We start from the raw sequence: 17,256 nt of genomic DNA on the forward strand, positions 1-17,256 counted from the left end.
ACAAAAGAAACACCGCTTACGAGAAGCACCAGAAAGCGAACACGCTCACAGACCACAGATGGGGAGGAACTGCCGGAAACCCTCCCTGCCCGCGTCTGCGCAGGTCTCCACAGAGCCTCGTCACGTGTTGTCTCGTTTTCTCCCAGCAGCTGGTGACGTGAACCCCATGCTCTCCAGGAGCGGCAGGTCCTGCCCGGCCCCTCCCAGCCGGAGGGCACCGAGGCCCGGGCGCCCAGGTGGCTGGAGGACCCTCAGTCCAGAGTCACTGGGCACCTGCCCTACATCCAGCAGCAGCACCCCGGCAGATGGAGGCCCTGCCCTGTGGCCCTTACGTCCTGATGGGGGTGCCCAACTCTGAGTGCACTCAAGGGTCCCTGAGACCGGAAGGGCTCCCTCCCCTAGGCCCGCCGCCCCCCTGCAGTGAGCGCCCTGTCTTCAGGGTGAGCGACACAGCTGCAGCCCATGGAGCACCTGGCCTCTGTGACTGGCCTGGCTTTTCAGGAAGCAGGGGCCGTGTCACCCCTACCCTCCCAGCCGGGAGGCGAGCAGCTGCTGCAGGCTGCCGTTTCCTTCTCCCGGGGTCTTCCCGACCCAGGGATTGAACCTGTGTCTCCTGTGTCTGCTGCACTGGCAGGCGGATTTGTCTACCACTGGCCCACCTGGGAAGCCCTCTGTCTGTTTATTTGGTGCACCAGGTCTAGTGGCGGCATGCAGGGTCTTCGCTGCCGCCCTCGGGCTGTCTAATTGTGGCTGTCAGGCTCAGTAGTTACAGCGCCCTGCTTTAGCTGCCCCGCAGCATGTGGGATCTTAGTTCCCCGGCCAGGGATTGAACTCATATCCTCTGCACTGGAAGGCAGATCTTAACCACGGGACCAGAGAAGTCCCAGGAATCAAGATCTTGTGCAGAGTGACTGTACTGTAGAGAGGGCAGAAGGCAGCCCGGAACACATTACGTCTGGGCTGACTACTGTGGCTGGGGTCTCCCTGTAGCACCGTCTGCTCCCAGCTCCTCTGCTCTGGGGATTTGGCCCCTGCCCCTGAGGTGGGTGTGCGTTCATCAGGGAAGAAGGCAGAGGACGGCAGGCTGTCAGGCTAGCCTGGCAGGGGAGACAGGCAATCCGTGGCATCACGAAGCAGCTTTGTGCTGGGGCTCAGTCAGGCCCCCTTGCCGGGGAGGGCTCGTTTCTGAGCGTCCAAGGAGGCGTTCAGGAGAGGCCCCCAGCACTCCTTAGTGAGTCAGCTGGCAGCACTAATACCCCGAAGCCCCCTGTGGCCAACTGCTTTCCTCACTGACACCCTCAATCCGGGGCTCAGACGTCTGTGCCTTCATTAGTAATAGGAAAACACTCAAGGAAGTTCAGCCTGCTGCCCGGTCAATGTGATTGAGACTTCTGCTTTTTCTGCTCAATCAAGCAAGAAATTCCGTGGGAATGAACTTGAGCTTCTTGAGAGATTCTTCACAGCATCTCTGGAGTCCATGCAGGAATCAGACTTCTGGGGTGGGGGCACTTCTGAAGCCCCCATAAACCATGCCGCACACCATCTCCCATGGGCCCACCCAGTGGAGTCTTATAAACCAGGGAGCCTCTTCCTCAGGACAGTCTAAGAGAATCTGTCTGCTTTTTCCCTCTTGCTGCCGTCCTCCCAAAACACAACCATCCCCCATGCCCTCTCCACCAGTGGTGAGTCTGTCCAGGCCAGATAGCAGAATTTCTGGAACAACTGCAGGCTGTCAGATCTGGGGGAAAGGCTTTGGACGCATTCACCCTCCTCCCAGAGAAGCTGTCATTAACCCCACATTCTAGGTGAAGAGACTGAACCTCGGAAAGGTTAACTCTCAGAGGTCACGTAGCCCTTAAGTGGCTGAGCCAAGACTGTGATTCATAGGCGTCTTCTCACCACCTATGCTCCCCTGAGGGCTCTGGTCACCTCCCCAGGCCCCTAGGCCTGGCAGGAAGTGAAGCCACCCTGTGTGTGTCTGCAGACCGCGCCCCTTGCTGTGTGTCTGCGGACCTCACCCTTTGTTGTATGTCCACAGACGTCTCCTTGTGTTGTGTCTGCAGACCTCGCCCCGTGTTGTGTAACTGCAGACCTCGCCGCCCCGTGTTGTGTGTCTGCAGACCTCGCCGCCCCGTGTTGTGTGTCTGCAGACCTCGCCGCCCCGTGTTGTGTGTCTGCAGACCTCGCCGCCCCGTGTTGTGTGTCTGCAGACCTCGCCGCCCCGTGTTGTGTGTCTGCAGACCTCGCCGCCCCGTGTTGTGTGTCTGCAGACCTTGACCCCTGTTGTGTGTCTGCAGACCTCGCCCCGTGTTGTGTGTCTGCAGACCTCGCCCCGTGTTGTGTGTCTGCAGACCTCGCCCCGTGTTGTGTGTCTGCAGACCTCGCCCCGTGTTGTGTGTCTGCAGACCTCGCCGCCCCGTGTTGTGTGTCTGCAGACCTCGCCGCCCCGTGTTGTGTGTCTGCAGACCTCGCCGCCCCGTGTTGTGTGTCTGCAGACCTCGCCCCGTGTTGTGTGTCTGCAGACCTCGCCCCGTGTTGTGTGTCTGCAGACCTCGCCCTCTGTTGTGTGTCTGCAGACCTCTCCCAGAGCTGCTCTCCACTCTCACTGCTGGACCAACTGCAGATGGGCTGTGACGGGGCCTCATGTGGCAGCCTCAACATGGAGTGTCGGGTGTGCGGGGACAAGGCGTCGGGCTTCCACTACGGCGTTCACGCGTGTGAGGGATGCAAGGTACGGGCTGAGAGCGGGCTGTGCTTGCACGGTGAGTTGACCTGACAGAGCTTTCCCGCTGCTAGGCAAGGCCCTGACCAGACCCACTGCGAAATTCGTGCCTGGGAGGCAGCCAGGCCTTTGGGCCTGTTCTAGGCTGAGTTCTGGGTCCTGCAGCAGAGGAGGGGTTCCCTTACCTGGCCTGGACTGGGCACCGGCGGTGCTGACCCAGCCTCTCACCTGGGCCGCTGGCGCCCCCTGGGGACCGGACAGAAGAGGGCGTGCAGGGCCGAATGCGGCTCTTGGGCTTGCGTCTCCTCCCTGAGGTCAGGGCTTCCTGGGCCTCAAGGGCCCAGGAGAGGCTCTTTTATAAAAAAAGAAACATTTTAATTCCTTTTCCAGGGGTGCTTTTGGGTTCTTTCTCCTAACTGCACACCCATCAAAATTGCACAGATGATTTTACTAAACAACTGCCTGAAAAACTGCAGAACCAGATGCATTTACAAGTAAATTAAGTTAGCCATAGTACATTTGGTGTTATCAAACTAACAAAGAAGCACTTAAATATGGTATTTTATTTTGAATTATTTAAAAAGTTTTAGAATTATTTTGCTTTCCTTTTGCCTCTCCTCTCCAATGATATTCCCCCGTTAATTTCAAAATTCAGGAATTTTTCATCTTAATGTATAATCAAGCCCCTGAGTACAACCCAGTGGGCAGGCCAGGAGCCTTACCCTTTCTCCCTTCCTCGTGGTTTTTCTCTTCCTGACGTGTCCACACTCGCTCAGGGCTTCTTCCGTCGGACAATCCGCATGAAGCTGGAGTACGAGAAATGTGAGCGGATCTGCAAAATCCAGAAGAAGAACCGCAACAAGTGCCAGTACTGCCGCTTCCAGAAATGCCTGGCACTGGGCATGTCGCACAATGGTGAGCTCACCTGAAACTAGGTTTCCAGGGGCCCAGAGACAGAAGGGGTGCCCTCGGAGCCGTGCCCGGCGTGCAGATCAGCTGTCGACCTTGCCCATCTGGACCCTGAGTCTCAAAGTCTGCACAGGCTGGCCCGAGGTCCGCCTTCCCAGTCTGCCTGGGACCTGCCACGCTCCCAGGCTGGGGAGTCGCCTGTCTGCACCCAGGCCTCACCTTCTGGCCCAGAAGGGGCCTGGGAATTGACCCCAACTCCAGTGGTGCTGAAACCACCACTCTCCTGGAGCCTGTCCTGGATGACCCGACAGGGTGTGAAAAGCCACTGCCAAGGCCCAGGATGCCCTCAGGCCTTGGTTGTTGAGGGCAGCCAGAAGCCAGTAGCTGACCACGTGTTTCAGCTGCCAGGAGCCAGGCTGCAGTTTCCTGGAGGCCAGTGCTCCAGGAGACAGAGCCTGCCCTGCCCTGTGCGCTAGCTGCCCAACAGAGTCTTGCCTTCAGACTTTCAGGATTTTGCATAGCCCACCTGCCCCCCGTTTGCCCCTCTGGGTCAGACCTCCAGAGGACAGGGAGGGCGTCTTGTATACTTGTCTCCACCCACAGATACCTACCTGTCTTGTGTCTTGGAGGGTGGCAGGTCTAGAGTTTAATCCCTCCCCTTAGTCTGTATCAGCCAGGACCCCTATCCCTTGGGTGGGGAGAGGCAGCTTTTCTAGGAGGTCTCAGGGGAAACTGAACACTTCTCAGTTTTTCTGTGAGAGAAGCCAGATTCACATCCTGGTCTATTATTTTTGAGTGCTTCCTATGTGAATATTCTTAATTCTGATCATCTAGTGAGATTTATTAACTGCACTTTTCTCACAAGAGAAGGTGATGGGGCCTGCCTGAAGCCAGCCACACTGCGGGCCGAGCTGGCCCTCAAGCACAGGCCTCTGATACCAGCCACTGTCCCCCCGCCCACCACGCAGAACGGCCTCCGGGCCTCCCAGGCACAGCGGCTCAGTCGCCCTGTGAGTTAGGGCCTGTGCGTGCTGGACTCTGTGAGCAAGACAGCCAGAGGGCCTGCCCCGCTCCCCGAGCTTGTGTTCTGGAGGGGCACCCCAGCGTTCCAGCTTGCTGGCTCTCGAGCTTCTGAAAGCGTGTCTCCGTCTCTGGCTTACGCGCCTTGGAGGTGCCAGGCCCCTCCATGACGGTCCCCCTCCCTGCGCAGCCATCCGTTTCGGCCGGATGCCAGAGGCTGAGAAGAGGAAGCTGGTGGCGGGGCTGACAGCCAACGAGGGGAGTCAGCACAACCCCCAGGTGGCCGACCTGAGGGCCTTCTCCAAGCACATCTACAGCGCCTACTTGAAGAACTTCAACATGACCAAAAAGAAGGCCCGCGGCATCCTCACCGGCAAGGCCAGCCACACGGCGGTGAGTGTCACAGCTCAGCCGGCGGCACCCCAGGCTCTGGGCCCTGCTGCCGCCCGCCTGACTGCAGGGAGAAGTGGGCCTCCTCCCCCCTACTCCTTGGCAGAGGCAGAGGGTGTGGGAGCACACACGGGCGGGGGTCCCCCGAGGCTGGGCCTCTGACAGGGCCTGGTTTGCAGCCCTTTGTGATCCATGACATCGAGACGCTGTGGCAGGCGGAGAAGGGCCTGGTCTGGAAGCAGCTGGTGAGCAGTCTGCCCCCCTACAAGGAGATCAGCGTGCACGTCTTCTACCGCTGCCAGTGCACCACGGTGGAGACCGTGCGTGAGCTCACCGAGTTCGCCAAGAGCATCCCCAGCTTCAGCGACCTCTTCCTCAACGACCAGGTGACCCTGCTCAAGTACGGTGTGCACGAGGCCATCTTCGCCATGCTGGCCTCCATCGTCAACAAGGACGGGCTGCTGGTGGCCAACGGCACCGGCTTTGTCACCCGGGAATTCCTGCGCAGCCTCCGAAAGCCCTTCAGTGACATCATTGAGCCCAAGTTCGAGTTTGCCGTCAAGTTCAATGCCTTGGAACTTGATGACAGTGACCTGGCTCTCTTCATTGCGGCCATCATTCTGTGCGGAGGTAAGCGGGGTGGGGACGGGGCAGGGGGCTGGCCCACGCAGAGCCAGCCTCCCGAGGGCCGGGCCCTCACTGCAGGGGCCCAGCCTAAGCTCTGGCAGCGTGAGGAAGGAGCCTTGTGATGATGGCAGTGGGACACGCACGGCACCAACTTGTGTGTGCAGGACCAGCTCTATCTAGTATATGCGGGTGAGACAGAAGGAGAAGGAAACGTGTCAACATGTTGATGGGGCTTATTTCTGGTGGCAGAGAAAGTTTCTGTTTTACCTGCATTTTTCAAATTCCAGTGCACCAAATATAATCAGACTCGTGCTGGCAGTGGCATAGCGCTTGCTTCATGCCAGGCGCTATTTCAGTTTCTTTTTATTTATTTATTTTTGGCCACACTGGGTCTTTGTTGCTTTGCACAGGCTTTCTCTAGCTGCATCAACTAGGGCTATTTTTCGTTTTCGTCATGGTGGCTGCTCTTGTTGCCGAGCACAGGCGCTAGGCGTGTGGGCTCAGCAGCTGCAGCTCTAAAGAGCAAGGGCTCGTGGCTGTGGCACACAGGCTGAGTTGCTCCACGGCATGTGGAATCTTCCTGGACCAGGGATCAGACCCGTGTCCCCCTGCAGTGACAGGCAGATTGCTATCCCCTGTGCCATCAGGGAAGTCACCAGATTCCCCTAGATTATAACTCTTTAATCCTCATAACAACTTCATGCCAGAGGAACTTCTGTTATTCCCATTTTACAGATGAGGAAACTGAGGTCCAGAGAGGCTGAGTGATCTGCCCATAGCCTTGTTAGTAGTCTGTGGTAGAGAAGGGGTTTGGATCCAGGTGGGAGGCCCACTGTCCCCAAGGTCAGGTTGCCCACACCAGTGTGGGTGTAGGGAGCTGCCCCGCCCTCTGAGCCTCCAGGTGGGCCTCCTCCCTCCCATGCCCCTGCCCTTGTGTGCCCACAGACCGGCCAGGCCTCATGAACGTGTCTCAGGTGGAGGCCATCCAGGACACCATCCTGCGCGCCCTCGAGTTCCACCTGCAGGCCAACCACCCCGACGCGCAGTACCTCTTCCCCAAGCTGCTGCAGAAGATGGCCGACCTGCGGCAGCTGGTCACGGAGCACGCCCAGATGATGCAGCGGATCAAGAAGACCGAGACGGAGACCTCACTGCACCCCCTGCTCCAGGAGATCTACAAGGACATGTACTGAAGGCGGCGACCCGGGCCGGCGCCCCCGCAGGGCTTCTCCCGTGATCAGCCCCTGAGCGCTGGGCACCCAAGCAGCGGGCTCGCTCTCACTTGGCAGGACTCACGGCTTCTGGCTCCCTGAACCCCAGCCTCCCTTCCCTCCTCAGCACCTCCATCTGCTCTCGTTTCTCTGCTCTTTCTCTTCCTTCCTCACTGTGGGTCTCATGCTTCCTGCCTCTCTCTCCCTCCCCCTCCCCGTGTCTGTCCCTCTTTGTCTTCCTCTGAGACAGTTTGTGTCACTTCATCAGCAGCTAGAACAGGGCCCAAGCAGGAGGAGTGCGGCCTGCCCTCTGTTCCACGGTCACCTTCTCCCGTCTTCACAGCCGAGGACCCCAAAGAAACACTAAGCGCTCTGGGCCTGGCTTCCTGGGGAAGCCAAGCAGCCCTGAGTTGACTGCAGAGCAACCCCTCGTCCCTGGATCCCTGTTGGGGGCCATCTGCCCCAGATGGTGACTGCTCTGCTGAGGCCACAGCTGCCCCCCGATACCCGCCATCCTCCTGGTCTTCTTTTCACCGAGCTTCCAGGCCAGCGTCACTGATGGCCCCCTGTGCTGGCCGCTGGGGTACACCCCTCCAGCCTGGATAGAGGTGGGGTTCCCTCCGGGTGGGGGTCCCCACACCTCCACTGAAGAGAAGCGAGCTTCACGGGAGTCGGAGGTTAATGGGGTGGGTCCCCCACCAGCACCCCAGCTCTCCCCCCTGCAGCCACCGAGTCCTGCCACTGTGTCAGCTCCGCAGCTCCCCCGTGCCCCAGCCCCTGCCAGGGCCTGGCCGCACACCTGCCTGTGCCTGCAGGAGGCTGCAGCTCCCGCCCACACACTCCCCCCAGCACATACCCCAAGAGCACTGAACTCACTTTACCTGGGGCCTCCTCGCCCCTCTCCCTCCCCTCCTGGAGGCAAGTGAAGGCCCCGAGGGGCCAGGGGTGGCCACAGAGCTTCGCCCCAGTTCCCTGGGCTGGGCCAGATCTCTGGGTGGGTGGGGGTTGGGGTCCTGCAAACCCAGCCCAGCACCTGCTCACAGATCCTGCACATCTGTGACCCCCATTTGTTGCAACAGCTCTGCTGCGCTCCCCTTTCCTTGTATTTGGCCCAGCTGGCCGCCTGGAACTCTCCCTTCACTGCCTTGGGTGACTAGGACTTCCAGGCCCAGCCCTGCTCCTTGCCCCGTCCGCCCCCCCACTGACAAGCACTTGCCACCTCCACCTCAGGATGGGGGCCCAGTGGAGAGCAGAGCCCACCCAGGCTGCCTTTCCAGAGGGAAGTGGACTGGAGGGGTGAGGGTCTGGCTGGGTTTTCTGAGAAAGGTATCAGGAGGCACGGGGTGAGAGCCCAGGCTTCCTGGGTCCTGTCTGGTCTTCCCCAGGGGCCCTTCCACACCCCCGCGATCACTCTCTATGGCAAAATTCTTCCCTCTGGTCCCTATTCTTCCCTCCCTGCCCTCTCTCCCCTGCCACACACACCATCCTCATCCCCCACCCAGTCTGATACTGAGGAATGCAGCTCTTCTCAGCGTCTGAACAGTCTCCAAAATTGAAATGTATATTTTTGCTAGGAGCTCCAGCTTCCTGTGTTTTTAATATAAATAGTGTATACAGACTGATGGAACTTTAAATAAATGGGAATTAAATATTTAAGAATTGATTTAGACTAACTCAGTTCTTGATAGTCTTTTTCCTGGGGGCTGAGGGGTCTCCCCAACAGCCTGTTCATAGAGGGGGCAAATGAGCCTGGGGTTCTGGTGGGGGTGGTCGATTCTAGCTGGTGGGGCTGCCCATCATTCCCCCTACCTCTGGGCTCTGCTCACCGCTCATCAGCCAGCAGGGTTTGTGGAGGACTGAGAAGGTGCCATCCCACCCTGAGGAAGTATTTGGGGCGGGAGCGGAAGAAGGGGTTGTGGAAGCACAGCACAATCCAGACTTGGGGTCGGGAGGGGCTCAGGAGGGCCCGGGAGGAGACAGTCCCTCTGGGCCACGAGTGGGATGGGACTCACAAAGCCAAAGCCTGGCGTTCACTGCGGGACATTTCTCTCCTTAGCTGACACCCCAGCTTTCTCCTTTACTTCCAGCGGCACCATCTTCACAGAGGTTCAGGACAAATGAGTCCAAAGTTTAGACTAAAAAAGAAGAAAGCAACCATGAGAGAATTAGAAGATACTGTCTTCTGAAACTTGTAAAGGTTTATTTTTAGATAAAGGAAGAAATGGGGTCCCAGGCTGGTAATATCCCTGGGGAGCCTGGAAGAAGCAGACAAAACCTTTCTGAAGGACAAACACAGGCAGTATAGAACTTCCACAAAATGATAAATGGGAAGAGACAACCTGCATGAAAATGAACAGGACAACCAGTGAAATTAGAGCCCCAGGACATCAAGAAATACAGCTGTTGGTTACAGTATAGGAAACAGGGTTGGTTTTTTTTTTGTTGTTTGTTTGTTTTATTTTGCCTGTTGTGGGTCTTACTTGTGGCTTGTGGGATCTTGTTCCCTGACCAGGGATGGAACCTGTGTTTCCTGCATTGGGCGGGCTGAGTCTTATCCACTGGACCACCAGGGAAGCCCCCAAATAAGTCATATTATTTAAAAATATATAAAGATATGAAAATTGTGCAAAAGATACAGTTTGCCTTTTAAGGAAAAAAAATGATAAACATTTTTAAAGAAGTACTTGGAACTTCCAGAGAAAGAAACTCAGTTAAAAACATCAGACACAGCCAAAGAGATCATTTTTTGCACCTCAAAAAAAGATCTATAGAAATCATTAAAAAACAAAAAAAGTACAGGAAAACCAAAAATGTGGAAAGGAAGAATAACAATACAAATTCTCATATACTGCAGAAGGGAGTAGAAGTTGATACAATCAACTTGAAAAACAATTTGGCAAAAGGTCATAACGTTAACATACACCCATGGAAGCTGTGAGGCGTCACCCAGGCTCCACCCCTCAGAATCCCTGAGGTCCATGACTGCCTGGCTCATAGCTGAGTTCCTCAGGAAATGGCTTGTAATGAAGGGAGCCTCCTTGCCCAGGATAAGAACATCTCCTCAGGAGCAGCCTGTAGCCCACGTGTGGGAACAGTGCAAGCCCCACTGCCTCAATTTGAGATGACGTGAAGAATCGTCCCAGCTCCTGAGTGGAAGCTTCTGTCGTAACTACATCATGGTTTAACTTCTCTCTCTACCCAATCCTGCCTCCTCCAGTTTCTTACAGGGGTTGTTCTTAAACGCATTCCCCAGTGAGTGTCCTGTAAGTAAAACTCCAAATCTATCCTGGGAAAACCAGCCTGACACACCACCACCAAATTATACCAAGACTCACATACATGTTCATTACACCAAGAGCAAAAACTTAGCAACAACAAAAATGTTCATCAACAGGAAAATGGATAAATTTATACAATGTTAAAAACTAAGGAGGGAGAAAAACTAGAAGAAATACATGGAGAAAATTGTATATAATCTTGAGGTGAATAGATGTTTCAGATATTTTTTGAAACACATGAAATTTATTGTACACCTGAAAATGTCTTAAGTTCCAGGGGGTATACACAAAACTTAGAATCTATAAAATAAAAAGATAAGATCTTAGTATATACACATTTAAAATTTTTCTTCTATTGAGGAACATAAAGGAAAACATTTAAATCAACCATATTTTAAAATGTGTGACGTACATTGTGGTAAGATTAGATGTCAACTACAGGAAAAAAAACTATTAAAAATACAAACATATGGAGGCTAAACAACGTACTTCTGAATAACCAACAAGTCACAGAAGAAATCAAAATATGCATAGAAGCAAATGAAAATGAAAACAACCCGAAACCTATGGAATTCAGTAAAAGCAGTGCTAAGGGGAAGGTTCATAGCAATACAAGCTTAACTCAAGAAACAAGAGAAAAATCAAATAAATAACCTAACTCTACACCTAAAGCAACTAGAAAAAGAAGAAGTGAAGAACCCCAGGGTTAGTAGAAGGAAAGAAATCTTAAAAATTAGGGCAGAAATAAATGAAAAACAAAGGAGACCATAGCAAAAATCAACAAAGCTAAAAGCTGGTTCTTTGAGAAGATAAATAAAATAGACAAACCATTAGCCAGACTCATCAAGAAACAAAGGGAAAAGAACCAAATCAACAAAATTGTAAATGAAAATGGAGAAATCACAACAGACAACACAGAAATACAAAGGATCATGAGACTACTATCAGCAGCTATATGCCAATAAAATGGACAACTTGGAAAAAATGGACAAATTCTTAGAAAAGTATACTTTCCAAAACTGAGCCAGGAAGAAATAGAAAATCTTAACAGACCCATCACAAGCACAGAAATCAAAACTGTAACCAGAAATCGTCCAACAAACAAAAGGCCAGAACCAGACGGCTTCACAGCTGAATTCTACCAAAAATTTAAGAGCTAACACCTATCCTACTCAAACTCTTCCAGAAAATTGCAGAGGAAGGTAAACTTCCAAACTCATTCTATAAGGCCACCATCACCCTAATACCAAAACCAGACAAAGATGCCACAAAAAGAAAAAAACTACAGGCCAATATCACTGATGAACATAGATGCAAAAATCTTTAACAAAATTCTAGCAAACAGAATCCAACAACATATTTAAAAGATCATACATCATGACCAAGTGGGCTTTATCCCAGGGATGCAAGGATTCTTCAATATCCGCAAATCAATCAACGTAATACACCACATTAACAAATTGAAAGATAAAGCCATATGATTATTTCAATAGATGCAGAGAAAGCCTTTGACAAAATTCAACATCCATTTATGATAAAAACCTCCAGAAAGCAGGCATAGAAGAAACATACCTTAGCATAATAAAACCCATATATGATAAACCCACAGCAAACACTATCCTCAATGGTGAAAAATTGAAAGCATTTCCCCTAAAGTCAGGAACAAGACAAGGGTACCCACTCTCACCACTACTATTCAACATAGTTTTGGAAGTTTTGGCCACAGCAATCAGAGCAGAAAAAGAAAAGGAATCCAGATTGGAAAAGAAGAAGTAAAACTCTCACTGTTTGCAGATGACATGATCCTCTACATAGAAAACCCTAAAGACTCCACCAGAAAATTGCTAGAGCTAACCAATGAATATAGTAAAGTTTCAGGATATAAAATCAACACACAGAAATCCCGTATATTTCTATACACTAACAATGAGAGAACAGAAAGAGAAATTAAGGAAACAATTCCATTCACCATTGGAACTGAAAGAATAAAATACTTAGGAATAAATCTGCCTTAAGAAATAAAAGACCTATATATAGAAAACTATAAAACACTGATGAAAGAAATCAAAGATGACACAAATAGATGGAGAAATATACCATGTTCATGGATCAGAAGAATCAATATAGTAAAAATGAGTATACTATCCAAAGCAATCTGTAGACTCAATGCAATCCCTATCAAGCTACCAACAGTATTTTTCAGAGAACTAGAACAAATAATTTCACAATTTGTATGGAAATACAAAAAACTTTGAATAGCCAAAGCAATCTTGAGAAAGAAGAATGGAACTGGAGGAATCAACCTGCCTGACTTCAGACTATACTACAAAGCTACAGTCATCAAGATAGTATGATACTGGCACAAAGACAGAAAAATAGATCAATGGAACAAAAAGAAAGCCCAGAGATAAATCCACGCACCTATGGACACCTTATCTTTTGACAAAGGAGGCAAGAATATACAATGGAGAAAAGACAATCTCTTTAACAAGCAGTGCTGGGGAAACTGGTCAACCGTTTGTAAAAGAATGAAACTAGAACAGTTTCTAACACCATACACAAAAATAAACTCAAAATGGATTAAAGATCTAAACGTAAGACCAGAAACTATAAAACTCCTAGAGGAAAACATAGGCAAAACACTCTCCGACGTAAATCACAGCAGGATCCTCTGTGATCCACCTCCCAGAGTAAAGGAAATGAAAGAAAAATTAAATGTGATCTAATTAAAAGCTTTTGCTTTTAAGTTTAAGGAAACTATAAGCAAGATGAAAAGACAGCCTTCAGAATAGGAGAAAATAATAGCAATTGACAAAGAATTAATCTCAAAAATATACAAGCAGCTCCTGCAGCTCAATTCCAGAAAAAATAAACGACCTCATCAAAAAATGGGCCAAAGAACTAAACATTCATTTCTCCAAAGAAGACATACAGATGGCTAACAAACACATGAAAAGATGCTCAACATCACTATCAGAGAAATGCAAATCAAAACCACAATGAGGTACCATCTCACACCAGTCAGAATGGCTGCTATCCAGAAGGCTACAAACAATAAATTCTTGAGAGGGTGTGGAGAAAAGGAACCCTCTTACACTGTTGGTGGGAATGCAAACTAGTACAGCCACTATGGAGAACAGTGTGGAGATTCCTTAAAAAACTGGAAATAGAACTCCCATATGACCCAGCAATCCCACTGCTGGGCATACACACTGAAGAAACCAGAATTGAAAGAGACACGTGTACCCCAATGTTCATCACAGCACTGTTTACAATAGCCAGGACATGGAAGCAACCTAGATGTCCATCAGCAGATGAATGGATAAGAAAGCTGTGGTACATATACACAATGGAATATTACTCAGCTATTAAAAAAGAATGTGTTTAAATCAGTTCTAATGAGGTGGATGAAACTGGAGCCTATTATACAGAGTGAAGTAAGTCTGGAAGAAAAACACCAATACAGTATATTCACACATATATATGGAATTTTGAAAGGTGTAACGACGAACCTGTATGCAAGATGGCAAAAGAGACACAGGTGTAAAGAATGAGACTTTTGCACTCTGTGGGAGAAGGTGAGGGTGGGATTCTTTGAGAGAATGGCATTGAATGGTGTATATTATCACATGTTAAATAGATTGCCAGTCCAGGTTCAATGCGTGAGACAGGGTGCTCAGGGCTGGTGCACTGGGATGACCCGATGGGATGGGATGGGGAGGGAGGTAGGAGGGGGGTTCAGGATGGGGAACACATGTACACCCATGGCTGATTCATGTCAATGTATGGCAAAAACCACTACAATATTGTAAAGTAACTAGCCTCCAGTTAAATTTTAAAAAGTGGAAAAAAATACCCCTTGGGACAGAATTGTCAATCAATAAACATTTGCTGATTGAATAAATAAATTAAAAAAATATGTGACATAGTAAGACAAAAGCTACCTACAAATTGGTAAGTAAAAGTGCGGCAACCCAATTGAAAAATGGGCAAAGGATTTGAACAGGAAGAACAATGCCTCTAAAACAGGGGGAAGTGCTTAATCTCACAGTAAAAGAAATAAAAGTTCAGGCTACAATGAGGGCTTCCCTGGTGGCTCAGTGATAAATGCAGGAGACACGAGTTCGATCCCTGATCCAGGAAGATCCCATCCCATGTGCCGTGGGCCAACTAAACCCTGCACCACACCGAGCCTGTTCTAGAGCCTAGGAGCCACACCTGCTGAGCCAGGTCCCTCAGCTGCTGCTTACCCTAGAGCCCGTGCTCTGCAAAAGGAGGTCACCACAATGAGAGGCCCATGCACCGCAACTCAAGGGTCGTTCCCGCTCTCCCAAACTAGAGAAAAGTCCACCCAGCGCAGCCAAAAAGAAATATAAATAAATTATAAAAACCACAATGAGATACTGTTGTTTTACATAACAAATTAACAAACACCAACAAGTTTGATTATATTATGTGCAGAATCTCACGCTATTGGTGGAAGTAAAATCTGGCACAGCCTGTATAGAGGGCAGATTGGCAGCACCTGTAAGAATTATTGTAAGTAATTTTGATCCAGCAAAAGTTAAAGAAATAACAATGATGTCCTATTGATCTCCCAAACTAATTAGATAACAGAGGAAGTTGTTTAAATTCAATTTAAAAATCTCTCCTTTGGGACTTCTGGTGGTCCAGTGGTTAAGAATCTGCCTTCCAGTGCAGAGGTCGTGGGTTTGATCCCTGGACAGGGAACGAAGATCCCACGTGTCACGGAGCAACTAAGCCCTCACACGGCAACTAGTGAGCCCACAAGAGAAGTCCATGTGCCACACACAAGAAAAGATCCCACATGCCACAACTAAGACCCAAACCAGACAAATAAATAAATATCTAAAACCAAAAAATCTCTCCTTTAACTTCTACGTGAATACCTTTTGTTTGGTCCTTTTAAGTTTCCCAAGTTGTCTCTCACATCGGGCATTGCAGTCCCGTAAAGGGAACATGGGCTTTGGAGGACTAAGACAGGAACTGGGGGGTTCTTAGAGCTTGTGGTCCCCTTTCCCCTCACTCCCTGCTGTCTGTGGGCCCAGCCCCTAGCTCTCCAGAATGCAAGCTAGGAATCCACCAGCCAGTTAAACTACCTAGAAGAGGTCTGATGGGCTGATTTGCTGTCATCCAATCTGGAGCTTCCTCATTAGAGCTTCAGGCAAGCCCCTCCTGGCCACCTCTCATTGTGGCCCTTGCTGAAACCCTCGAAGTCCTTAACCCATCCCCCAATTTCCTCCAGAAATCTAGGGATCCCCCAAGGCTCTCCTGCCCCGCTCCACCTGAGTCCTGCAGCCTAAACAGGGCAGCTAGAGCCCCCAGCCCCCTAGCCTTCCAGCCATCCTGCTCTACACTCCATCCTACCTCAGGCAGACCTGGGGCCATGGGGAGGGGTGGGCCATGTTTCCCAGCCCTTCCCCCCATTGGTCCTGCCCAGAGAGGGAGGGATAAAGGAGCACCATCCCTGCCTAATTCTCATGAGGGGCCACAGCTGGGATGGACTCTGCCGGGCCTGAAGGTGGTGGCCGAGGTCGGTGGAGCAGCCCCTACTCCCAGCCGTCATGCAGGTAGGGGTCTGGGTTATGGGAGAACACAGGGGAAGTGGGGGAAATTTCTTTTGGGTTCCTTCTGGCCACTGAAAGCTCAGTCTTAAAGAAGTGGGATGCATCAGGTGGGAGAAGGGGCTTCCTAGCCCCCACCCCAATGCAGGAAGGGTCTAGAGATGACCTCTCACCTCCTCATAGTCCAGAGAAGGAGACTGAGACCAGAGAGGGGATAAGACACACCGAGGCTGCACAGCTCAATCAGAGCTAGCTCCGGGTCTGACCATTCAGAGCAGAGATTCCCCAGAGATTCTTTTTTCTCTTTATACAGCAAAGGGTTTTCTGCCCAGCAGCACCATGCAGCTCTTTGTGGTGGGACCTGTTCTCCCGGTCACCTTTGTAGCCCCTGCATGCAGCCTAGTGCCAGGTGTTCCCAAGCATTTGAATGGAAATACTTCAGATTTAACATTACACCATTAGAGAGTCATTCATTTGGGTATGCTAGCTCACTAGTCCTCCCATCAAACATTCAGACCTTAAAACACATTCATTTTCCCAACAGCTGGAAGAGCTCAGTTACCCGAAGAGAACTGAAGTTTGAGTAAAGGAGAGATCATTCTCCCTAAAGAGGGATCACTGTAGATCTTAGGGTCTCCGTATGAAGTGCTTTCCCCAGGTTGGGAAGAAAGGTGATCTGATAGCAAGGGGAAGGCAAAAAAAGGAAGATAGACTTTTACTAAAGGAGATTTTCAGTTGTTTCTGGCCCTGCCCAAAAGGAAGGAAGGTGGCATGCTAGACTAAGTCTGAGTTCTGAAGTTTTTATTTGTTTATTTATTGGCTGCACTGGGTCTTTGCTGGGGGCGCTGGCTTCTCGTTGCGTTGGCTTCTCTGGATGCGGAGCAGAGGCTCTAGGGCAAGGGTTCAGAAGCTGTGATGCACGGGCTTCGTTGCCCTGCAGTTTGTGGAATCCTCCCGGAGCAGGGACGGAACCCGTGTCCCCTGCATTGGCAGGCGGATTCTTAACCACTGGACCACCAGGGAAGTCCCAAGGGCTCTCCAGTTATAAGAATCCCGGTCAGGATGTGGCCGCGGCGCCTCCCGCCTTACCGCACCAGCCCTGATCGCCTTCTCCCTGCTCTCCTCCGCACCCGCTGCTCCCGCTCAGCAGGCCAGTCCCGACTGCCCGGGCCCACTGCTCCAGGGGTCCACTGCTCTGGCCTCCCGGCCACCCAGATACTCCTGCTGCCTGCCCAGGCCTGGATTACCTGTGACATCCGGCTGCTCTGTCCCCAGAAGCTGGTTTCAGAAACTTCCTCAAATCCAGCGGCCCTCACCCCTGGCAGTTCAGTCTTGGTTAACTACATACTGTGCTGAGTGGCCACACCTGTGTTATAGCCTTAACTCTTGTTCTGAGTCACAGGCCAGTTACTTGACCTCTCTCAGCTTCAGATTTTATAAACAAAAGAGGATTCCTGGCTTTTAAGGTTTGTTTTGAGGATTAAATGAACTAATCTGCCATTTCCTCCAAACCA

At 50.9% G+C, this 17,256-nt stretch overlaps 1 protein-coding gene across 9 annotated transcripts in view; it reads left to right on the forward strand.

Annotated features, from left to right (window-relative positions):
* The window catches only part of PPARD (peroxisome proliferator activated receptor delta), an 88,741-nt gene extending 80,199 nt beyond the window's left edge, over positions 1-8,542 (forward strand). For 6 of the 9 annotated variants that reach the window (XM_060403107.1, XM_060403105.1, XM_042237247.2 and 3 more), the window contains 5 exons: positions 2,550-2,731; positions 3,499-3,637; positions 4,842-5,044; positions 5,221-5,671; positions 6,614-8,542. In XM_060403107.1, coding sequence (XP_060259090.1) covers positions 2,550-2,731; positions 3,499-3,637; positions 4,842-5,044; positions 5,221-5,671; positions 6,614-6,861 — 1,223 coding nt within the window. In that variant the 3' untranslated portion in view covers positions 6,862-8,542. The remainder of the gene's footprint in view (positions 1-2,549; positions 2,732-3,498; positions 3,638-4,841; positions 5,045-5,220; positions 5,672-6,613) is intronic. The other 3 variants (XM_027958981.3, XM_060403109.1, XM_060403110.1) reach the window with 1 other exon arrangement.
* Positions 8,543-17,256: the final 8,714 nt, after the last annotated feature.

Source organism: Ovis aries, chromosome 20, assembly GCF_016772045.2.
Source record: "Ovis aries strain OAR_USU_Benz2616 breed Rambouillet chromosome 20, ARS-UI_Ramb_v3.0, whole genome shotgun sequence".
NCBI lineage: Eukaryota > Metazoa > Chordata > Mammalia > Artiodactyla > Bovidae > Ovis > Ovis aries.